Source organism: Scyliorhinus torazame, chromosome 30 (genome assembly GCF_047496885.1).
Source record: "Scyliorhinus torazame isolate Kashiwa2021f chromosome 30, sScyTor2.1, whole genome shotgun sequence".
NCBI lineage: Eukaryota > Metazoa > Chordata > Chondrichthyes > Carcharhiniformes > Scyliorhinidae > Scyliorhinus > Scyliorhinus torazame.
In genome coordinates, this window is record NC_092736.1 from 32,657,224 (window position 1) to 32,682,212 (window position 24,989).

The window sequence follows — 24,989 nt, forward strand, 5'->3', positions numbered from 1 at the left end:
ATTCTGGTAAATCTCTTCTGTGCCCTCTCTAAAGCCTCCACATCCTTCTGTTAGTGTGGCGACCAGAATTGAACACTATACTCCAAGTGTGGCCTAACTAAGGTTCTATACAGCTGCAACATGACTTGCCAATTCTTATACTCAATGCCCCGGCCAATGAAGGCAAGCATGCCGTATACCTTCTTGACTACCTTCTCCACCTGTGTTGCCCCTTTCAATGACCTGTGGACCTGTACTGCTAGATCTCTTTGACTTTCAATACTCTTGAGGGTTCTACCATTCACTGTATATTCCCTACCTGCATTAGACCTTCCAAAATGCATTACCTCACATTTGTCCGGATTAAACTCCATCTGCCATCTCTCCGCCCAAGTCTCCAAACAATCTAAATCCTGCTGTATCCTCTGACAGTCCTCATCGCTATCCGCAATTCCACCAACCTTTGTGTCGTCTGCAAACTTACTAATCAGACCAGTTACATTTTCCTCCAATATACAAGGAAGAAAGGGATAGAAGGATATGCTGATAGTGGGAGATGAAGAGAGGGTGAGAGGAGGCTTGTTTGGTACAACACTAGCAGAGGTTGGGTAAACAGGGGCTTGGTTATATGAAATTTAAAAACAATTAAGTCGAATGGTGAATCACCCACAAAGAAATGCCCAGCCATTGCCTCAGGATTGCTCCAACTGAGTGACCCAGACTCGGGACCGGTGAAGAAAAAATATCCTTCAGCTAAAGAAAGTAATCCCATGCAATTGCACCGGCACGAGGAGGTTATGTGAAGCAGGAATCGTTGAGAAGATATTTTGAATGTTTCCATCATGTGGCATGTGGAGAACGGGTGACCAACAGCAGACCTGGCTTTCAAATAACACTGCAAAGCATTACATAATGCGGCACGGTGGCACAGTGGTTAGCACTGCTGCCTCACAGCTCCAGGGACCCAGGTGAGTGTGTAGAGTTTGTCCGTTCTCCCCCTGTCTGCGTGGGTTTCCTCCCACAAGTCCAAAGATGTGCAGGTTAGGTGGATTGGTCATGATAAATTACCCCGGTGTGCAAAAGTTTAGGTGGGCGCTGTAGGGATAGGGAAAGGGTCGGCATAGGCTCGATGGGCCGAATGGCCTCCTTCTGCACTGAAGGGGTTCTATGGTTCTATAATCTAGCAGAGACAGGGCACAATACATTTTCACATATTGCACAATGCCTGATCACTAACCATGACCCAGAATTTCCTTGATGCCTGCACAAGATCAGTGAAATGGCAACTTTCATAGAATCATAGAAGTTTACAGCATGGAAACAGGCCCTTCGGCCCAACCAGTCCATGCCGCCCAGATTTTACCATTAAGCTAGTCCCAGTTGCCCGCACTTGGCCCATAACCCTCTATACCCATCTTACCCATGTAACTATCTAAATGCTTTTTAAAAGACACAATTGTACCCGCCTCTACTACTACCTCTGGCAGCACATTCCAGACACTCACTACCCTCTGAGTGAAGAAATTGCCCCTCTGGGCCCTTCTGAATCTCTCCCCTCTCACCTTAAACCTATGCCCTCTAGTTTTAGACTCCCCTACCTTTGGGAAAAGATGTTGACTATCTACCTTATCTATGCCCCTCATTATTTTATAGACCTCTATAAGATCACCCCTAAGCCTCCTACGCTCCAGGGAAAAAAGCCCCAGTCTATCCAGCCTCTCCTTATAACTCAAACCATCAAGTCCCGGTAACATCCTAGTAAATCTTTTCTGCACTCTTTCTAGTTTAATAATATCCTTTCTATAATAGGGTGACCAGAACTGCACACAGTATTCCAAGTGTGGCCGTACCAATGTCTTGTACAACTTCAACAAGACGTCCCAACTCCTGTATTCAATGTTCTGACCAATGAAACCAAGCATGCCGAATGCTTTCTTCACCTGCGACTCCACCTTCAAGGAGCTATGAACCTGTACTCCTAGATCTCTTTGTTCTATAACTCTCCCCAACGCCATACCATTAACTGAGTAGGTCCTGGCCTGATTCGATCTGCCAAAATGCATCACCTCACATTTATCCAAATTAAACTCCATCTGCCATTCGTCGGCCCACTGGCCTAATTGATCAAGATCCCGTTGCAATCCTAGATAACCTTCTTCACTATCCACTGTGCCACCAATCTTGGTGTCATCTGCAAACTTACTAACCATGCCTCCTAAATTCTCATCCAAATCATTAATATAAATGTCAAATAACAGTGGACCCAGCACCGATCCCTGAGGCACACCACTGGTCACAGGCCTCCAGTTTGAAAAACAACTCTCTACAACCACCCTCTGTCTTCTGTCGTCCAGCCAATTTTGAATCCAATTGGCAACCTCACCCTGGATCCCGTGAGCTTTAACCTTCTGCAGCAACCTACCATGCGGTACCTTGTCAAAGGCTTTGCTAAAGTCCATGTAGACAACGTCTACTGCACTGCCCTCATCTACCTTCTTGGTCACCCCCTCAAAAAACTCAATCAAATTTGTGAGACATGATTTTCCACGCACAAAGCCATGCTGACTGCCCCGAATCAGTCCTTGCCTCTCTAAATGCTTGTAGATCCTGTCTCTCAGAATACCTTCTAGCAACTTACCTACTACAGACATTAGGCTCACTGGTCTGTAGTTCCCAGGCTTTTCCCTGCTGCCCTTCTTAAACAAGGGCACAACATTCGCTACTCTCCAATCTTCAGGCACCTCACCTGTGGCTGCCGATGATTCAAATATCTGTTAGGGGACCCGCAATTTCCTCCCTAGCCTCCCACATCCTGGGATACATTTCATCAGGTCCCGGGGATTTATCTACCTTGATGCGCTTTAAGACTTCCAGCACCTCCTCCTCTGTAATATGCACACTTCTCAAGACATCACTATTTATTTCCCTTAGTTTCCTAACATCCATGCCTTTCTCCACCGTGAATACCGATGAGAAATATTCATTCAGGATCTCACCCAACTCTTGTGGCTCTGCACATAGATGTCCTTGTTGATCCTTAAGAGGCCCTACTCTGTCCCCAGTTACTCTTTTTCCCTTTATGTATCTGGAGAAGCTCTTTGGATTCTCCTTTGCATTATTTGCCAAAGCAATTTCATGTCCCCTTTTTGCCCTCCTGATTTCCCTCTTAACTCTATTTCGACAATCTCTATACTCTTCAAGGAATCCACTTGATCCCAGTTGTTTATGTACGTCATATGCCTCCTTCTTCTTTTTGACCAGAGTCTCAATATCTCGAGTCATCCAGGGTTCCCTACTTCTACCAGCCTTGCCCTTCACTCTAAAGGGAATGTGCTTACCCTGAACCCTGGTTACCACATTTTTAAAAGCCTCCCATTTACCAGCCGTCCCTTTGCCTGCCAACAGTCTCCCCCAATCTACCTCTGAAAGTTCCTGTCTGATACCACTAAAATTGGCCTTGCCCCAATTAAGAATTTTAACTCTTGGGCCAGACCTATCATTCTCCATAGCTATCTTAAAACTAATGGAGTTATGGTCACTTGTCCCAAAGTGATCCCTCACTAACACTTCTGTCACTTGCCCTTCCTTATTTCCCAAGACGAGGTCAAGTTTTGCCCCCTCTCTAGTCGGTCCATCCACATACTGAATGAGAAATTCCTCCTGAATACACTCAACAGATTTTCAGTATAAAAGATGAAGGAAATTTCTGCGCAAGATACCATGGTGTCCATGCAATCAAAATAACAATTGAAGTTTATTAAAGGGTGTTTCTCAAAGCGCCGTGAATCTTGGAATTCTCTACTTCAGAGTTGTGGACGCTCCAACGTTGAATATTTTGAGATAGACTGGTACCGAGGAATTAGGGCTCGAGGAATTAGGGCAATGGAGAGCTCTAATGGGTTAAAGTGGACTCGAAGCCCCAACATCAGCCATGATAGTCCTGAACGGTGGTGTAGACTTGACGGGCCAAGTGGTCGGCTCCTGCTCCTATTTCTTATGCAATGAATAAATTGATAGTGACAGCAGGCAGCTGCACAAGGTTAGGATGCAAGATTTGTAATACTGTCTGGGATACGCTGCCTTAAAGGGTGGAGGTGCAGGTCCAGTCCTAACTTCCAAAAAGGGATTTGCCAAATGTTCGAAGGGGAGGGAAAGGGCTGGGGTAATGGAGCATGGGAGCAAAGAGTCGGTCCAGGTACCGAGGACTGAGTGGTCTTCCGCTGTGCTGCGAAACTGACTGTACGGTTTTCCTGTCATTAGCGGATCTGTACATGATGTCAGCGTCTGAAGGCAGAGTTATTGTAATAGAGCCACAACCACCTGTAACTGTTTGCATTTCGAGACTGTTTGCATTTCGAGACAATGCCGAGTTGCAAACAGAAGGCACGGTGGTAAGCACTGCTGCCTCATGGCACCAGGGATCCGGTTCGATCCCAACCTCGGGTGGCTGTCTCCGTGGGGTAAACAAAGGGACAACATTAGCAATTCTCCAGTCCTCCGGGACCTCACCCGTGCTTAAGGATGCTGCAAAGATATCTGTTAAGGCGCCAGTTATTTCGTCCCTCGCTTCCCTCAGTAACCTAGGATAGATCCCATCCGGACATGGGGACTTGTCCACCTTAATGCCTTTTAGAATACCTAAAACTTCCTTCTGCCGACTTGGCCTAGAATATTTAAACATCCATCCCTAGGTCGTGCCTCACAAACCTTAAGAGTTATTTGAGAAGGTGACCAAACAGGTGGATGAGGGTAAAGCAGTTGATGTGGTGTATATGATTTCAGTAAAGCGTTTGATAAGGTTCCCCACGGTAGGCTACTACAGAAAGTACGGAAGCTGGGGATTCAGGGTGACTTAGCAGTTTGGATCAGAAATTGGCTAGCTGGAAGACGACAAAGGGTGGTGGTTGATGGGAAATGTTCAGACTGGAGTCCAGTTACTAATGGTGTTTTGGGGATACTGCTGTTTGTCATTTTTATAAATGATCTGGAGGAGGGCCTATAAGGATGGGTGAGTAAATTTGCAGATGACACTAAAGTCGGTGGAGTTGTGGACAGTGCGGAAGGATGTTACAAGTTATAGAGGGACATAGATAAGCTGCAGCGCTGGGCTGAGAGGTGGCAAATGGAGTTTAATGCAGAAAAGTGTGAGGTGATTCATTTTGGAAGGAATAACAGGAACACTGAGTACTGGGCTAATGGTAAGATTCTTGGCAGTGTGGATGAGCAGAGAGATCTCGGTGTCCATGTACATAGATCCCTGAAAGTTGCCACCCAGGTTGAGAGGGTTGTTAAGAAGGCGTACGGTGTGCTAGCCTTTATTGGTAGAGGGATTGAGTTTCAGAGCCATGAGGTCATGTTGCAGCTGTACAAAACTCTGGTGCGGCCGCATTTGGAGTATTGTGTGCAATTCTGGTCGCCGCATTATAGAAAGGATGTGGAAGCACTGGAAAGGGTGCAGAGGAGATTTACCAGAATGTTGCCTGGTATGGAGGGAAGATCTTATGAGGAAAGGCTGAGGGACATGAGGCTAATTTCGTTAGAGAGAAGGTTAAGAGGTGACTTAATTGAGGCATACAAGATGATCAGAGGATTGGATAGGGTGGACAGTGAGAGCCTTTTTCTTTGGATGGTGATGTCTAGCACGAGGGGACATAGCTTTAAATTGAGCAGAGATAGATATAAGACAGATGTCAGAGGTAGGTTCTTTACTCAGAGTAGTAAGGGCGTGGAATGCCCTGCCTGCAACAGTAGTGACTCGCCAACACGAAGGGCATTGGATAGACATATGGACGATAAGGGAATAGTGTAGATGGGCTTTAGAGTGGTTTCACAGGTCAGCGCAACATCGAGGGCCGAAGGGCCTGCACTGCGCTGTAATGTTCTATGTTCTAGCCTCAACATCCGTCATGTCCCTCTCCTTGGTGAATACTGATGCAAAGTACTCATTAAGAATCTCACCCATTTCCTCTGACTCCACGCATAAATTCCCTCTTTTGTCTTTGAGTGGGCCAATCCTTTCTCTAGTTACCCTCTTGCTCCTTATATACGAATAAAAGGCTTTGGGATTTTCCTTAACCCTGTTAGCCAAAGATATTTCATGACCACTTTTAGCCCTCTTTATTGCGCGTTTGAGATTTGTCCTACTTTCCCGATATTCCTCCAAAGTTTCATCAGTTTTAAGTTGCCTAGATCTTATGTATGCTTCCTTTTTCATCTTAGCTAGTCTCACAATTCCACCAGTCATCCATGGTTCCCTAATCTTGCCATTTCTATCCCTCATTTTCCTCCGGGTTTCCTCCGGGTGCTCCGGTTTCCTTCCACAGTCCAAAGATGTGCAGGTTAGGTGGATTGGTCATGTTAAATTGCCCCTTAATGTCCACGATTTGAAGGGGTTACAGAGTTCCGGTATTGGGCGGGGGGGGGGGGGGGGGGGGGGGGAGTGGGCCTTGGTAGGGTGTTCTTTCGGAGGGTCAGTGTAGACTCGATGGACCGAATGGCCCCCTTCTGCACTGTAGGGATTCTATGATTCTATAAAGCTTGTCATAAAGCTTTACGCAGAGGGTAGTGGGTGCCTGGAACTCGCTACCGGAGGAGGTGGTGGAAGCAGGGACGATAGTGACATTTAAGGGGCATCTTGACAAATACATGAATAGGATGGGAATAGAGGGATACGGACCCAGGAAGTGTAGAAGATTGTAGTTTAGTCGGGCAGCATGGTCGGCACGGGCTTGGAGGGCCGAGGGGCCTGTTCCTGTGCTGTACATTTCTTTGTTCTTTGTTCTCTGTTCTTTGGTTGAGGGCTCTGGGTCTGTACTCGTTGGAGTTTAGGATGAGGGGGAATCTTATTGAAACTTACAGGATACTGCGAGGCCTGGATAGAGTGGATGTGGAGAGGATGTTTCCACTTGTAGGAAAAACTAGAACCAGGGGGCACAATCTCAGACTAAAGGGACGATCCTTCAAAATAGAGATGAGGAGGAATTTCTTCAGCCAGAGGGTGGTGAATCTGTGTAACACTTTGCCGCAGAAGGCTGTGGAGGCCAATTCACTGAATGTTTTTAAGACCAAAATAGATAGGTTCTTGATGAATAAGGGGATCGGGGGTTATGGGGGAAAGGTAGGAGAATGGGGATGAGAAAATATCAGCCGTGATTGAATGGCGGAGCAGACTCGATGGGCCGAATGGCCTAATTCTGCTCCTAAGTCTTGTGGTCTTATTACAAAATCTTACTTTCTCTGTGAACATGTCACATCTTTCAAGTTTGTCCAGTGTCATGCTTGAAACAGCGACGTAATATTTTTTCGTCATCAACAGGTCTAGAGGAACTTGGTAAAACAACAGGTTCTTCTCTCTCACAGTCAGGTTTTTCTTTGGCAGGGGCGAGTCAAGGAAGGCAACTTTCACCATCTTATTTCCTTTGAAAATAAAAAGAAATGGCATCTAAACTCCGAGCTGATATTGGTAATCTGTGTGGACAAGGCGGAGTTAGCATGCATGGCTTGGCGAGCATTAAGGACATATACAGCATACAAGCAATACATATTTTCCCAGCACATCATAAGATCAGATCTCAGAAAACATCTACAGAAAAGTTCATTCTCCCACAACCAATGATCAACAGCAGAAAAAAGTAATGAGAGAGCGGCTTCAAAACCTCGAGTCTGCGCTGAACTAGATTGAATGGATTTAAAATCTGAGCTATCAGTGAGTAAATGTAGCTCAGCCAGGAGAGCTCACTGCTCAAAGCTAGTGAAAAATGTTCAAGCGGAGCTCCAGGAACGTTCTCATGAGATCGCTCACCATGAGAGAATGCTAGATTTCAAATACAGGGAGCGCCAAATAATCGTTAATACCGTCCAAACTTACAACCAGTTCCATCGAGAAGGACAAGGCAGCAGATACCGGGAAACACCACCACCTGGAGGTCATCATAGAATTTACAGTGCAGAAGGAGGCTATTCGGCCCATCGAGTCTGCACCAGCTCTTGGAAAGAGCACCCTACCCAAGGTCAACACCTCCACCCTCAGGGAACTCGCCACACACTGCTCAAGGGCAATAAATGCTGGCCAAGGCAGCAACAGCTACATTCCGTAAATGAATAAATAGTAATATACAATAATCTATTGTATGATTTTGACATTAGAGGGGATAAATGACTAATCCGGTTTCTAGAGATATTGAAGAGAAAACATTGAGCTAAACATTAGACCTCAGTTATAGAACATAGAAAATACAGCACAGAACAGGCCCTTCAGCCCACTATATTGTGCCGAACCTTTGTCCCAGATTAATCATAGAATTTACAGTGCAGGAGGCCGCCACCCGGCCCATCGAGTCTGCACCAGCTCTTGGAAAGAGCACCCCACCCAAGGTCAACACCTCCACCCTATCCCCATAACCCAGCAACCCCACCCAACACTAAGGGCAATTTTGGACACTAAGGGCAATTTATCATGGCCAATCCACCTAACCTGCACATCTTTGGACTGTGGGAGGAAACCGGAGCACCCGGAGGAAACCCACGCAGACACGGGGAGAACGTGCAGACTCCGCACAGACAGTGACCCAAGCTGGAATCGAACCTGGGACCCTGGAGCTGTGAAGCAATTGTGCTATCCACAATGCTACCGTGCATCTAAAGTTATCCTTTAGAGCAGTCATTTCCAAACTCAGGGTTGCAACCCGTCGGCGGGTGTCGTGAGGGTCACTTTGCGATCGGTCGCGGCGTTCCTGATTGCAGGAGGAATTCCCCAACAGCCGTGACCAGCTTTTAAAAGTGCCAGGCGCGACAGGCTTTCAAGGATGCCGGCCGTCCCGCGCATGCGTGCCCCCTCAGTCGGATTTCACAGTGCGCAGGCCCGGAGCCCAGCGGGGGAAGACCGCCTCCTCCTGACATCAGCGCGTTCTCCCAGGAACCGGCTGAAGATATGCACATTGCCCTCTCCTCCTGTGAACCTGATTAGAGTGAGATTGTGAGGACCAAGCAGGCTCACCTGTCGCACTAAAAGCAAAAGAAAATGGTATGTTGCAAAGCTCGGTCAGCGTGGGTCCTGAAGGTCAGCAGCACGGTAGCACAGTGGTTAGCACTGTGGCTTCAAAGCGCCAGGGTCCCAGGTTCGATTCCCCACTGGGTCACTGTCTGTGCAGAGTCTGCACGTTCTCCCCGTGTCTGCGTGGGTTTCCACCGGGTGCTCCGATTTCCTCCCACCGTCCAAAGACGTGCAGGTCAGGCGGATTGGCCACGATAAATTGCCCTTCGTGATCAAAAAGGTTAGGAGGGGTTATTGGGTTACGGGGATAGGGTGGAAGAGAGGGCTTAAGTGGGTCGGTGCAGACTCGATGGGCCGAATGGCCTCCTTCTGCACTGTATGTTCTATGTCAGCCGCTTGGTAAAATTGGGTCCCAGGAAAAAGTTGAAAAACACAGCTTTAGAGAGAGCATTGGGAACACAATATCCCAACATTGCTCAGCCCACTCTCCCCACTCGATTCTGCCCCTCTCTCTCAGGTGCTCCCACTGGGGGATTCTCTCTCTCTCATTTTTCTCTCCCTTTCCCTCCAGCCGCTTCAGTCTCCCTCTCTCTCTGTCTGCTTCTCATAGAATCCCTACAGTGCAGAAGGAGGCCACAAAGCCCATTAAGTCTGTACCACCCTATCCTTCGTAAGCCCTGAACCCCCTAACCATTGGGCAACAAGGGGCAATTTAGCACGGCCAACCCACCTAACATTACGGTGTCACCCTCTCTGCCCGATTGCCTCACCCTTTCCGCCTGCATTCCCCTCCCACGCTTTGCCCGATGCTCGCTCTCTCTCCCCCGCCGGATTCTCGCTCTTCCCCCGCCGGATTCTCGCTCTCTCCCCGCCCGATTCTCGCTCTCTCCCCGCCCGATTCTCGCTCTCTCCCCGCCCAATTCTCGCTCTCCCCCCGCCCGATTCTCACTCTCCCCCCGCCCGATTCTCGCTCTCTCCCCGCCCGATTCTCGCTCTCTCCCCGCCCGATTCTCGCTCTCTCCCCGCCCGATACTCGCTCTCTCCCCGCCCGATTCTCGCTCTCTCCCCGCCCGATTCTCGCTCTCTCCCCGCCCGATTCTCGCTCTCTCCCCGCCCGATTCTCGCTCTCTCCCCGCCCGATTCTCGCTCTCTCCCCCGTCCGATTCTCGCTCTCTCCCCCGCCCGATTCTCGCTCTCTCCCCCGCCCGATTCTCGCTCTCTCCCCCGCCCGATTCTCACTCTCTCCCCCTGCCCGGTTCTCGCTCTCCCCCCGCTCGATTCTCGCTCTCCCCCGCCCGATTCTCGCTCTCCCCCACCCGATTCTCGCTCTCCCCCGCCCGATTCTCGCCCTCTCTCCCCCCTCTGCCCGATTCTCGCCCTCTCCCCCCTCTGCCCGATTCTCGCCCTCTCCCCCCACCTGCCGATTCTCACTCTCTCCCCCCACCTGCCGATTCTCACTCTCTTCCACCCTCTGCCCGATTCTCGCCCTCTCCCCCCTCTGCCCGATTCTCGCTCTCCCCCCTCTGCCCGATTCTCGCCCCCTCCCCCCTCCGCCCGATTCTCGGCCTCCCCCCCCCCTCTGCCCGATTCTCGCCCTCTCCCCCCTCTGCCCGATTCTCGCCCTCTCCCCCCCCTGCCCGATTCTCGCACTCTCCCCCCTCTGCCCGATTCTCGCACTCTCCCCCCTCTGCCCGATTCTCGCTCTCTCCCCCCCCATGCCCGATTCTCGCTCTCCCTCTCTGCCCGATTCTCGCTCTCCCTCTCTGCCCGATTCTCGTTCTCCCTCTCTGCCCGATTCTCGCTCTCCCTCTTTGCCCGATTCTCGCTCTCCCTCTCTGCCCGATTTTCGTTCTCCCTCTCTGCCCGATTCTCGCTCTCCCTCTCTGCCCGATTCTCGCTCTCTCTCCCCCGCCCGATTCTCGCTCTCCCCCGCCGGATTCTCGCTCTCCCCGCCCGATTCTCGCTCTCTCCCCCGCCCGATTCGCGCTCTCTCTCCCCCGCCCGATTATCGCTCTCTCTCCCCCGCCCGTTTCTCGCTCTCTCTCCCGCCCGATTCTCGCTCTCTCTCCCCAGCCCGATTCTCGCTCTCTCCCCCCTCTACCCGATTCTCGCACTCTCCCCCCTGCCCGATTCTCGCCCTCTCCCCCCTGCCCGATTCTCGCCCTCTCCCCCCTCTGCCCGATTCTCGCCCTCTCCCCCCTGCCCGATTCTCGCCCTCTCCCCCCTCTGCCCGATTCTCGCCCTCTCCCCCTCTGCCCGATTCTCGCCCTCTCCCCCTCTGCCCGATTCTCGCCCTCTCCCCCTCTGCCCGATTCTCGCTCTCTCCCCGCCCGATTCTCACTCTCTCCCCGCCCAATTCTCGCTCTCCCCCGCCCAATTCTCGCTCTCCCCCGCCCAATTCTCGTTCTCCCCGCCCGATTCTCGCTCTCTCCCCCGCCCGATTCTCGCTCTCCCCCCCGCCCGATTCTCGCTCTCCCCCCCGCCCGATTCTCGCTCTCTCTCTCCCGTCCGATTCTCGCTCTCTCTCCCCCGCCCGATTCTCGCTCTCTCCCCCGCCCGATTCTCGCTCTCTCCCCCGCCCGATTCTCGCTCTCCCCGCCCGATTCTCGCTCTCTCTCCCCCGCCCGATTCTCGCTCTCTCTCCCCCGCCCAATTCTCGCCCTCTACCCCCTCTGCCCGAATCTCGCCCTCTCCCCCCTCTGCCCGATTCCCGGCCACTCCCCCTGCCCGATTCTCGCTCTCTCCCCGCCCGATTCTCACTCTCTCCCCGCCCAATTCTCGATCTCCCCCGCCCAATTCTCGCTCTCCCCCGCCCAATTCTCGTTCTCCCCGCCCAATTCTCGCTCTCTCCCCGCCCGATTCTCGCTCGCTCTCCCCCGCCCGATTCTCACTCTCTCCCCCGCCCGATTCTCACTCTCCCCCTGCCCGATTCTCGCTCTCCCCCGCCCAATTCTCGCTCTCCCCCGCCCAATTCTCGCTCTCCCCCGCCCAATTCTCGCTCTCTCTCCCCCGCCCGATTCTCGCTCTCTCTCCCCCGCCCAATTCTCGCCCTCTTCCCCCTCTGCCCGAATCTCGCCCTCTCCCCCCTCTGCCCGATTCTCGGCCACTCCCCCTGCCCGATTCTCGCTCTCTCCCCGCCCGATTCTCACTCTCTCCCCGCCCAATTCTCGCTCTCCCCCGCCCAATTCTCGCTCTCCCCCGCCCAATTCTCGCTCTCCCCCGCCCAATTCTCGTTCTCCCCGCCCAATTCTCGCTCTCTCCCCCGCCCGATTCTCGCTCTCTCTCCCCCGCCCGATTCTCGCTCTCTCCCCCGCCCGATTCTCGCTCTCTCCCCCCTCTGCCCGAATCTCGCCCTCTCCCCCCTCTGCCCGATTCTTGGCCACTCCCCCTGCCCGATTCTCACTCTCTCCCCCTGCCCGATTCTCACTCTCTCCCCGCCCAATTCTCGCTCTCCCCCGCCCAATTCTCGCTCTCCCCCGCCCAATTCTCGCTCTCCCCCGCCCAATTCTCACTCTCCCCCGCCCAATTCTCGTTCTCCCCGCCCAATTCTCGCTCTCTCCCCCGCCCGATTCTCGCTCTCCCCCCCTGCCCGATTCTCGCTCTCCCCCATCCGATTCTCGCTCTCTCTCCCCCGCCCGATTCTCGCTCTCTCCCCCGCCCGATTCTCGCTCTCCCCCGCCCGATTCTCGCTCTCCCCCGCCCGATTCTCACTCTCTCCCCCGCCCGATTCTCACTCTCTCCCCCTGCCCGATTCTCGCTCTCTCCCCTGCCCGATTCTCGCTCTCTCCCCGCCCGATTCTCGCTCTCTCCCCACCCGATTCTCGCTCTCTCCCCGCCCGATTCTCGCTCTCACCCCGCCCAATTCTCGCTCTCTCTCCCCGCCCAATTCTCGCTCTCCCCCTGCCCGATTCTCGCCCTCTCCCCCCTCTGCCCGATTCTCGCCTTCTTCCCCCTCTGCCCGATTCTCGCCTTCTTCCCCCTCTGCCCGATTCTCGCCCTCTCCCCCCTCTGCACGATTCTCACTCTCTCCCCCCCACCTGCCCGATTCTCACTCTCTCCCCCCTCTGCACGATTCTCACTCTCTCCCCCCACCTGCCCGATTCTCACTCTCCCCCCCCTCTGCCCGATTCTCGCCCTCTCCCCCCTCTGCACGATTCTCGCCCTCTCCCCCCTCTGCACGATTCTCACTCTCCCCCCCCTGCCCGATTCTCACTCTCCCCCCTCTGCCCGATTCGCGCCCTCTCCCCCCTCTGCCCGATTCTCGCCCTCTCCCCCCTCTGCCCGATTCTCACTCTCCCCCCACCTGCCCGATTCTCACTCTCCCCCCTCTGCCCGATTCTCCCTCTCCCCCCTCTGCCCGATTCTCACTCTCTCCCCCCACCTGCCCGATTCTCACTCTCCCCCCTCTGCCCGATTCTCGCCCTCTCCCCCCTCTGCCCGATTCTCCCTCTCCCCCTCTGCCCGATTCTCGCTCTCCCTCTCTGCCCGATTCTCGCTCTCTCTCCCCCGCCCAATTCTCGCTCTCCCCCCGCCCGATTCTCGCTCTCCCCCGCCGGATTCTCGCTCTCTCCCCGCCCAATTCTCGCTCTCCCCCGCCCAATTCTCGCTCTCCCCCGCCCAATTCTCGCTCTCCCCCGCCCAATTCTCGCTCTCCCCCGCCCAATTCTCGCTCTCCCCCGCCCAATTCTCGCTCTCCCCCGCCCGCCCGATTCTCGCTCTCCCCCGCCCGATTCTCACTCTCCCCCCGCCCGATTCTCACTCTCCCCCGCCCGATTCTCGCTCTCCCCCGCCCGATTCTCTCTCTCTCTCCCCCGCCCGATTCTCGCTCTCTCCCCCGCCCGATTCTCACTCTCTCCCCCTGCCCGATTCTCACTCTCTCTCCCTGCCCAATTCTCACTCTCTCCCCCTGCCCGATTCTCGCTCTCTCCCCGCCCGATTCTCGCTCTCTCCCCCGCCCGATTCTCGCTCTCTCTCCCCGCCGGATTCTCGCTCTCTCCCCGCCCGATTCTCGCCCTCTCCCCCCTCTGCCCGATTCTCGCCCTCTCCCCCCTCCGCCCGATTCTCGCCCTCTCCCCCCTCTGTCCGATTCTCGCCCTCTCCCCCCTCTGCCCGATTCTCGCTCTCCCTCTCTGCCCGATTCTCGCTCTCCCCGCCTGATTCTCGCTCTCCCTTTCTGTCCGATTCGCTGTCTCCTTCCCACCTATTCTCTTACCCACCCACCGATTCTCTCTGACTGGCCAGTTCAATTCCCGTTCCGGCTGAGGTTATTCATGAAGGCACCGCCTTCTCAACCTTTCCCCTTGCCTGAGGTGTGGTGATCCTCGGGTTCAATCACCACCAATAAGCTCCCCCCCGGCTCAAAGAGAAAAGCAGCCTATGATCATCTGGGACTGTGGCAACTTTACTTACTAAACCCGAATTTTACATAATCTGATCTGTCAGAAATAATACTCAAAGAATGAATAAGCAGAAAATATTTAAAAACATATACCTTCGCCACAGATGGTTTTCACGTGGACTGGAATCTCCCATTGTTCTGTATAATTCGGCCCACAATTATTCAACAGGGCAAACAATGCTTGGTTGGTTAGTGACACCTTCGCTCCGTACTTTATGCTCAACTTCTCTGCATTCACGTCACTGCTGACTTCCTGAAACCAGCCCCCAAAAACAAACAAGCATTTCACACTTTGGAACACTAACTTGCACTTGTATATCACCGTCCCCGCAGTCGAACATCCCGCAACACTTGCCAGGAGTCATCTCAAACCAAATTCAAACTAAAGCTTGGTCAAAGAGGTAGGTTTAGAGGAGCATCTTAAAGGCGGAGAGAGATATAGACAGACAGGTAGAGGGGGAAATCTTTTGGTAGCTTGAAGGCATGGCCACTGATGGAAGGCGCTGGAAACCAGGGGCGCACAAGAGGCCAGAAAGGGAGAATCCAGGGATCGTGGGAGGGTTGGAGGAACAGGGACAATGAGGAGTTTTAACCATCCATTCTACTAAACGATATAGGCAAACTTGAAACTATTCAAGTTTTATGAAGAATTAAAGTAAAGAGATTTTAGTCACACTTCAGCTAATAATTGTTCAAAGGGCTGTAACAAGCATCAGTGTGATTCTCCACACAATCAAACCAGACCAATGTCCATGTCCAAATTCTGTCCATAACTCTTACTCCCTGGTGTCACATTTTTGTGATCAATTTTTCCTCTTTTTTGATTTAAAAAAAAAAATTCCAATGAAGGGGCAATTTAGCCTGGCCAATCCACCTACCCTACACATCTTTGGGTTGTGGGGGTGAGATTAATGCAGACACGGGGAAAATGTGCAAACTCCACGTGGACAGTGACCCGGGGCCGGGATCAAACCCGGGTCCTCGGCGCTGTGAGGCAGCAGCGCTAACCACTGCCCAACCGTGCCACCCTCAATTTTTCCATTATAAATTGCAACGCAGCAGAGGACAATTGCAGCCTAGCCCCAGGAATGTTTTGTACATGGTGTATCTGGTTGGCAAGCGTTGCCTTGACTACACCACAGAGAAACTCCAGCACTCCAAGCATCTCTACTCAGATGCCCACATGGCTGCCAGTTACCTTGTCTGGCTATAATCAATGCATTGCATCCAAATAGGGATCTTAAAAATGACGACTATGTGCCTGTGCACCTTGAGGCAATAACCCCCTAACCTTCTAACTCTGCTTCACCTGAAGACGATAGCTGCTCTAATCTCCCTGTGCAACATCAGCCAAGGCCAACAAGTATCCAAATAGCATTTAAAAATCTCGGCACACGAGGAATTGTCCTCGAGCTGCAAAATTCTGAAAGCACAGCGTAGAAAACTTACGGTTTGAAAAGAGGCGGCCTTCTCTGCAGGCGGAGTATATGCAGCGATGGTTTTATAATCTGTTGTTAGCTGGTGCGAGGAAACGTGATTCGGAACCCGCAGAAATGAAGCCCTGCCCTGCGGAGGGGGGTCAGAAACAGAGGCAGAAAGCGGACTCAGCAGGCATTTTTCATCAAGACATTTAAACGTTAACAAAAGGTTTAAATCACGGAAACTGTATACAAATTCTATCTGGGAAATCTCCGTTGTGTTATATTGAGGCCGGAATTTGCCGGCCGTTCCCTGGCAGCGGGATTCTCTGGTCCCGCTGGCAGCACACCCTGCCCAGGAATTTCTCGGGGGAGTGGGGTGGCTTCAATGGGAAACCTACTGACACCAGCGAGAGCAGAGAATCCCCCCCCCCCTCCCCCCGGCCAGTGAACGGCAGTGCCACCTCCCTCTGCCGGGAAACACGCGGCTGGGAAGCCAGAGAATCCCGCCCAAAGTACACAGGAACCCAGTTTCCACTTTGAGGACGTCAGCAAATGTTGGCATCGTTGCTGAGCTGCCTGCAAATCACAGGCAGAAATTGGGAGAGAAAGATCCCGCACAGGTCGGTGGACCACATCACGCCATTCCAAATGTGCATGTTAGGTGGATTGGCCACGCTAAATTGCCCCTTGGTGTCCAAAAGCTTAGGTGGGGTTACGGGGATAGGAAATGGGTGTTCTTTCGGCGGGTCAGCGCAGATTCGATGGGCCGAATGGCTTCCTTCTGCGCTGTAGGGATTCTATGATTCATTCTGAAACATCTTTGCTGAATATTCTGTCCATAGAGTAATACAACAGAGGAGGCCATTCAGTCCATCAGGTCTGTGCTGGCTCTTTGGTTAGCAATTTAATTACCCCTTCTCCTATTCTTTCCCCACAACTGTAGAAGCCAGCTATTTTCTATAGGTAAAAGATAGCTATTTTGCAGTAAGCCCCGAGTCTATTAAATACCATTTTAAAACTCACTCATAATCTCAGGTCATTTTAAAAACACACATTCAGCATTTCAGAACATTGCTGCAATCAGAACACAGAACAGCAGAATTCCTATGCAGCTAACAAATACAATTCCAAGATAAAGTAACCCAAGGACAAGGCAAGCTCCATGGCAACAGCATAGAGACCATTGCCCTAACAAGCAAATTTATGCTATAAGGAAGCCGAATCGCATTCCATAGCTCATACAAGAATACATTTTAGGTTAATGTTATAGAACAGCACAGCACGGAACAGGCCCTTCAGCCCTCGATGTTGTGCCAAGCATTGTCCGAAACCAAGATCAAGCTATCCCACTCCGTCATTCTGGTGTGCTCCATGTGCCTATCCAATAATGTTGCCTATTAATGAGTGACAACTAACCCTCAAATCAAACTCATTTGATGTTAATCCAAACCAATCAGAATTACATTGGGGTGCAGATAGATGGCTGAAGTCTGATATGATTTGGTATAACCGTGATGGATTTTCGGCCATCTCTCTCTCTTTCATGAATCATCTATACTTTGACTTAACTATTCGCTGTCTTTCTGTCTTTCATATTTCATTTTCTGACTTTGCCTTTTGAAATTATTGAGGGTGCTAGGCTTTTCTCATTAGAACGGAGAAGGATAAGGGGCGACTTGATAAAGGTTTATAAGATGATCGGGGAATAGATAGAGTAGACAGTCAGAGACTTTTTCCCCGGGTGGAACAAACCATTACAAGGGGACATAAATTTAAGGTGAATGGTGGAAGGTATAGGGGGAATGTCAGAGGTAGGTTCTTTACCCAGAGAGTAGTGGGGGCGTGGAATGCACTGCCTGTGGAAGTAGTTGAGTCGGAAACATTAGGGACCTTCAAGCAGCTTTTGGATAGGTACATGAATTACGGTAAAATGATATAGTGTAGATTGATTTGTTCTTAAGGGCAGCACGGTAGCATTGTGGATAGCACAATTGCTTCACAGCTCCAGGGTCCCAGGGTCGATTCCCCGCTGGGTCACTGTCTGTGCGGAGTCTGCACGTTCTCCCCGTGTGTGCGTGGGTTTCCTCCGGGTGCTCCGGTTTCCTCCCACAGTCCAAAGATGTGCAGGTTGGGTGGACTGGCCATGATGGATTGCCCTTGGTGTCCAAAATTGCCCTTAGTGTTGGGTGGAGGTGTTGACTTTGGGTGGGGTGCTCTTTCCGGGAGCCGGTACAGACTCGGTGGGCCGAGTGGCCTCCTTCTGCACTGTGGATTCAATGATAATCTATGATTAATCGAGGACAAAGGTTCGGCACAATATCGTGGGCCAAAGGGCCTGTTCTGTGCTGTATTTGTCTATGTTCTAGGAGCAGAGGTCAGCACGTTGGCACTCAGATCGTGACGGGGGGGGGGGGCTGGAGGACGGGGCAGGACATTTGATTACAGGAGGGGCTCAATGAAATGGAATCTCACGCATGAGGATCAGCTTCGAGTCGCCTGAGGACGTGTTGGGCTTTGCGAAAAAGAAAGGGCTGGTGATGTATTGAGAACTTTTGAACTTGGCTGCAACATTCATGTTTTTGATTTTTCTTTTTGTTTCTCTGTTTTTGTAAAAAGGCTCTCGTTTTGCGTTTCATGGGAGATGTTTGTGATGCCGTTTGCATTGATTTGGAACCAGTGGTGGAGCTGAGTGGGTGAAGGTTTTCATTTGCACTGTTGGAGGATGGAGGTGTGCTTGTTTTGATCTTGGTGTTTTTCTGTTGGGCAATTGTGTGGGGATTGTTTGATGTTGGAGTTTGTTTGTATAAGCGGGCAGGGGGGTAGGTGGACAATAGGTGGGAGACTATCTGGCGCCAGGGATGAGGGCCACCAAGCTAGCTGGGCGAGCTAGCTCTCGGAAGCGCAGTGGAGGGGGGTGCATATGTTTGGTTTAGTAAAGGGGTTGGGTTACAGGGTGTTGTTACTAGGGGGGAGGGGGGGTGAATGTTCTGCTGACGAGGGAGGGACTTGGGCTGAGGGACAGAGGAGGTTGGGGGCGGGGGCTGCCTGGGGATGGACCGGTGGAGGCGCGGAGCACGGGCTGGAGGTGGGCCTTAAAGAGGATGGCTGATCGGCGAAGGGGGGGCAATGAGCCCCCAACTAGGCTGATCACCTGGAATGTTCGAGGATTAAATGGGCCGGTCAAAAGGGCACGTGTGCTCACGCATCTTACGGATTGAAGGCGGATGTGGTAATGTTGCAGGAGACGCACCTTAGAGTAATAACCAGATTAGACTGAGGAAAGGCTGGGTCAGTCAGGTATTTCATTCGGGACTAGATTCAAAGACAAGAGGGGTCGCGATCCTGATTAATAAACGGGTGGTGTTTGAGGTGGGTAGAATAGTCTCGGACGTGGGAGGTCGGTACATTATGGTCAGCGGGAAGATAGAGGGGGTGCAGGTGGTATTAGTAAATGTGTATGCGCCAAATTGGGATGATGTGGAGTTTATAAAGAGGATGCTGGGGAAGATACCGGACCTGGACTCGCACAGGTCGGTCATGGGAGGGGACTTCAACAGTTATGGACCCTGGCTTGGACTGGTCAAGCTCGAAAACGGGCAGGGTGCCAGCAATGGCAAAGGAACTAAGAGGGTTCATGGAGCTGATGTGGGGGTGGGGGGTGGATCCATGGAGATTTGGGCAGCCGAGGGTGAAGGAGTTCTCCTTCTACTCACACGTGCATAAAGTGTATTCCCGGATTGATTTCTTTACTTTGAGCAGGGCCTTGCTGGCTGGGGTGGTGGACACGGGGTACTCGGCGATCACAATCACAGACCATGCTCCGCACTGGGTTGACCTGCAGGTTAGTAAAGACAGTAACCAGCGCCCACACTGGAGGTTAGATGTGGGACTTTTGGCGGATGAAGGGGTGTGCGAGCGGCTGAGGAAATGTATTCAGAGCTACCTGCAGGTCAATGACACGGGGGAAATTTCAGCAGCGGTGGTGTGGGAAGCACTGATGGCGGTGGTCAGGGGGGAGCTGATCTCGATCCGGGCACATAGGGAGAAGGTGGACAGGGCAGAGACGGACCGATGGTAAAGGAGATACTACAGATTGATAGGAGGTATGCGGAGACCCCAGAGGCAGGGCTTTTACGGGAACAGCGGAGGTTACAGGCGGAGTTTAGCTTGCTGACCACAGGGAGGGCATTGGAGCAGCTGAGAAAGGCGAGGGGGGCGATCTATGAACATGGAGAGATGGCCAGCAGAATGCTTGCACAGCAGCTTAGGAAGAGGGAGGCAGCTAGGGAGATAAGGAAAGTAAAGGACGGAGATGGGAACCTGGTTGGTGATTCAATAGGAGTGAATAAGGCATTTAAGGATTTCTACAGAAGGCTGGACAGGTCGGAACCCCCTACGGGGCCGGAGGGGATGAGGCACTTCTTGGAGGGGCTGAATTTCCCAAAGGTGGATAGGGAGTGGGTAGAAGGGCTGGGGGCCCCAATCGGGCTGGAAGAGATAGTGGAGGGTCTGAAGGCCATGTAGGCGGGTAAAGCCCCGGGGCCGGGCGGGTACCCAGTGGAGTTTTATAAAAGGTTCTCTAGGATATTGGGGCCGCTGTTGATGAGGATGTTCAATGAGGCAAGGGAAAGAGGGGTGTTGGCCCCGACGATGTCACAGGCAACGATTTTGCTAATTCTTAAGCGGGACAAGAACCCGGAGCTGTGTGGGTCCTACAGGCCGATCTCCCTGTTGAATGTAGATGCCAAGTTGCTGGCCAAAATCTTGTCCTCCAGGATCGAGGATTGTGTTAGAACATAAGAACTAGGAGCAGGAGTAGGCCATCTAGCCCCTCGAGCCTGCTCCGCCATTCAATGAGATCATGGCTGATCTTTTGTGGACTCAGCTCCACTTTCCCGCCCGAACACCAGAACCCTTAATCCCTTTATTCTTCAAAAAACTATCTATCTTTATCTTAAAAACATTTAATGAAGGAGCCTCTGCTGCTTCACTGGGCAAGGAATTCCATAGATTCACAACCCTTTGGGTGAAGAAGTTCCTCCTAAACTCAGTCCTAAATCTACTTCCCCTTATTTTGAGGCTATGCCCCCTAGTTCTGCTTTCACCCGCCAGTGGAAACAACCTGCCCGCATCTATCCTATCGATTCCCTTCATAATCTTATATGTTTCTATAAGATCCCCCCTCATCCTTCTAAATTCCAACGAGCACAGTCCCAGTCTACTCAACCTCTCCTCGTAATCCAACCCCTTCAGCTCTGGGATCAACCTAGTGAATCTCCTCTGCACACCCTCCAGTGCCAGTACGTCCTTTCTCAAGTAAGGAGACCAAAACTGAACACAATACTCCAGGTGTGGCCTCACTAACACCTTATACAATTGCAGCATAACCTCCCTAGTCTTAAACTCCATCCCTCTAGCAATGAAGGACAAAATTCCATTTGCCTTCTTAATCACCTGTTGCACCTGAAAACCAATTTTCTGCGACTCATGCACGAGCACACCCAGGTCTCTCTGCACAGCAGCATGTTTTAATATTTTATCATTTAAATAATAATCCCTTTTGCCGTTATTCTTACCAAAATGGATAACCTCACATTTGTCAACATTGTATTCCATCTGCCAGACCCTAGCCCATTCACTTAGCCTGTCCAAATCCCTCTGCAGACTTCCAGTATCCTCTGCACTTTTTGCTTTACCACTTATCTTAGTGTCGTCTGCAAACTTGGACACATTGCCCTTGGTCCCCAACTCCAAATCATCTATGTAAATTGTGAACAGTTGTGGGCCCAACACTGATCCCTGAGGGACACCACTAGCTACTGATTGCCAACCAGAGAAACACCCATTAATCCCCACTCTTTGCTTTCTATTAATTAACCAATCCTCTATCCATGCTCCTACTTTCCCCTTAATGCCATGCATCTTTATCTTATGCAACAACCTTTTGTGTGGCACCTTGTCAAAGGCTTTCTGGAAATCCAGATATACCACATCCATTGGCTCCCCGTTATCTACCGCACTGTTAATGTCCTCAAAAAATTCCACTAAATTAGTTAGGCACGACCTGCCTTTTATGAACCCATGCTGTGTCTGTCCAATGGGACAATTTCCATCCAGATGCCTCGCTATTTCTTCCTTGATGATAGATTCCAGCATCTTCCCTACTACCGAAGTTAAGCTAACTGGCCTATAATTACCCACTTTCTGCCTACCTCCTTTTTTAAACAGTGGTGTCACGTTTGCTAATTTCCAATCCGCCGGGACCACCCCAGAGTCTAGTGAATTTTGGTAAATTATCACTAGTGCATTTGCAATTTCCCTAGCCATCTCTTTTAGCACTCTGGGATGCATACCATCAGGGCCAGGAGACTTGTCTACCTTTAGCCCCATTAGCTTGCCCATCACTACCTCCTTGGTGATATCAATCCTCTCAAGGTCCTCACCTGTCATAGCCTCATTTCCATCAGTCACTGGCATGTTATTTGTGTCTTCCACTGTGAAGACCGACCCAAAAAACCTGTTCAGTTCCTCAGCCATTTCCTCATCTCCCATTATTAAATCTCCCTTCTCATCCTCTAAAGGACCAATATTTACCTTAGCCACTCTTTTTTGTTTTATGTATTTGTAGAAACTTTTACTATCTGTTTTTATATTCTAAGCAAGTTTACTCTCATAATCTATCTTACTCTTCTTTATAGCTTTTTTAGTAGCTTTCTGTTGCCCCCTAAAGATTTCCCAGTCCTCTAGTCTCCGGGCGTTATTGGGGAGGACCAGACGGGGTTTGTTAAGGGCAGGCAGTTGGTGGCCAATGTCAGAAGGTTATTAAATGTGATCATGACGACCCCGGAAGGTATTCGGGCGGGGCTTTATTGACTGGGTCAGGTTACTGTATCAGGCTCCTGTGGCAAGTGTACGGACGAATAGGACAACATCAGACTGCACTTTAGACTGCACCGGGGGACGAGACAGGGATGCCCCCTCTCCCCACTGTTGTTTGCGCATTCCTCTGAGAGCCGGGGGGGGGGGGGGGGGGGGGGGGGGGGGGGAGAGAGAGAGAGAGAGAGAGAGAGAGAGAGAGAGAGAGAGAGAGAGAGAGAGACAGACAGACAGACAGACAGACAGACAGACAGACATTCGCTCTGTGCGGATGACCTGCTTCTGTACGTTTCGGACCCAATAGAGGGGATGGCAGAAATCATGAGGACTCTTAGGGAATTTGGCCGGTTTTCGGGGTATAAGCTTAATATGGAAAAGAGCAAGATGTTTGTATTCTAGGGGCGAGGGACAGGAGAGGCGACTGGGAGAGCTGCCGTTTAGGTTTGTAGAGGGAAGCTTTAGGTACCTAGGCGTCCAAGTGGCACGGGAATGGGACCGGCTGCATAAATTGAATCTGGCCCAGCTGGTGGACCAAATGAAGGACGATTTCCGAAGATAGGTCGCGCTTCCGTTGTCTCTGGCTGGGAGGGTGCAAACGGTGAAGATGATGGTCCTCGCGAGATTCCTATTTGTATTTCAGTGTCTCCCCATCTTTATTCCGCGGTCCTTTTTTAAGAGGGTCAACAGAGTGATGACGGACTTCGTCTGGGCGAGTAAGGAAGGTAATGCTTGAGCGGAGTCGGGGAGAGGGCGGGCTGGCGTTGCCAAATTTTAGCAACTATTACTGGGCGGCTAATATAGCCATGATCAGGAAGTGGGTGGTGGGGAGGGGTCGGCATGGGTGCATATGGAGGCGGCTTCGTGTAAAGGCGGCTTCATGTAAATGCACCAGTTTGGGGGGTTGGTAACTGCGCCTCTGCCATTCCCGCCAGCACGGTACTCCACCAGTCCAGTGGTGGTGGCGGCCCTGAGAGTTTGGGGCCAGTAGAGGCGGCATGTGGGAACAGTGGGAGCATCGGTCTGGGCCCCAATCTGTGATAATCACCAGTTTGCCCCGGGGAGTATGGACGGGGGTTCCGGTCATGGCTGAGAGCGGGGATTGAGAGGATGGGGGATATGTTCATAGAGGGGAGCTTTTAGAGTATGAGGGCGTTGGAGGAAAAGTTTGGGTTGGCGAGGGGGAAACAAATTCAGGTATCTGCAGGTGCGGGACTTCCTTCGTAAACAGGTGTAAACCTTCCCGCTCCTACCGCTAAGGGGGATTCAGGACAGGGTAGTTTCCAGAGGCTGGGTAGGAGAAGGTTCGCCTTGAGGGTCACTGTTAGGGTTCGCGTGGAGGTGGCAGCCGTTCGTCGACGGGGGGGGGTAGTTTAGATTTGAGTAGGGGGTCAATAAGGGTTGGACCTGTACGAGAGGTAAATGGCTTTTCACTGTTTATGGTTTCATCTACATTGTTTGTTTTGTTGTTGTTACTGTACCAAAAATACCTCAATTAAATGTTCATTAAAAAAAAAATGATAAAATAGAATCAGATTAGCTCAGATTCAGTTGAAGAGCCATCAGTGTAGAGGGCCGATTGTCACCTTATGCCTTGTTCTTCCAAAGGAAGAACTTTAAGAATGAGAAATTTGTTCTTCAACCTACATTAAGTCCCCAGTGCTGTGACTGATGACAGAAGCAGGAGCATTAACCACAAACAGATGTTCAGTTTATCGATTACCAGGCACAGGAGCTTCTTTTCCAGTTGGAGGGTGAGGTCTGGGATGAATTTCCCTCCCATGATGCTTATTATTTCGCTGACGCTGTAACGCTCCGGATATGTCTTCACATTTTCAATCCTTGCCGTTAAAACCTCCTGGAAAGTGAGAGCGTAAGAATCAAAGGTGGTGATTATACTGTCTGCAAATCCTTGTGGACGCTGAACAATCTGACAGGTGTCGTCTTCCGATGTAATACACATGCACGCACGTATAAACCGTCTATGTAAAACCTCACTGCATTGGACACAGACTCCTGCGAAAACTCCCCCAACCGCTGATTTCAACGTGATCATATTCACCTAAAATGCCTGTAGGTGGCTCTGAGATTTGTGTTTTCGATGTTAAAGATGTCACTGCTCTACCTGTGACAGAACATAGGGAATACTTGGTTTTGTAAGTGGGGGCATTCAATACAAAGACAAGGAAGTTATGTGAAGCCTTAACAAATCACCGGTTAGGCCCCATTTGGTGCATTGCAATCCTTTAAGGTTTGGAATTTACCACCCGAAGACATTCATTGCCCATCCGGATTTCCCTTGAACGGAGTGCCTTGCCTCATCACA

At 51.4% G+C, this 24,989-nt stretch overlaps 1 protein-coding gene across 3 annotated transcripts in view; it reads right to left on the reverse strand.

Annotated features, from left to right (window-relative positions):
* ice2 (interactor of little elongator complex ELL subunit 2) overlaps window positions 1-24,989 on the reverse strand; it is a 129,518-nt gene that overhangs the window by 91,244 nt on the left and 13,285 nt on the right. For all 3 annotated transcript variants that reach the window (XM_072493097.1, XM_072493098.1, XM_072493099.1), the window contains 4 exons: window positions 24,387-24,521; window positions 15,819-15,935; window positions 14,463-14,622; window positions 7,211-7,395 (listed from right to left, as the gene is read on the reverse strand). In XM_072493097.1, coding sequence (XP_072349198.1) covers window positions 7,211-7,395; window positions 14,463-14,622; window positions 15,819-15,935; window positions 24,387-24,521 — 597 coding nt within the window. The remainder of the gene's footprint in view (window positions 1-7,210; window positions 7,396-14,462; window positions 14,623-15,818; window positions 15,936-24,386; window positions 24,522-24,989) is intronic.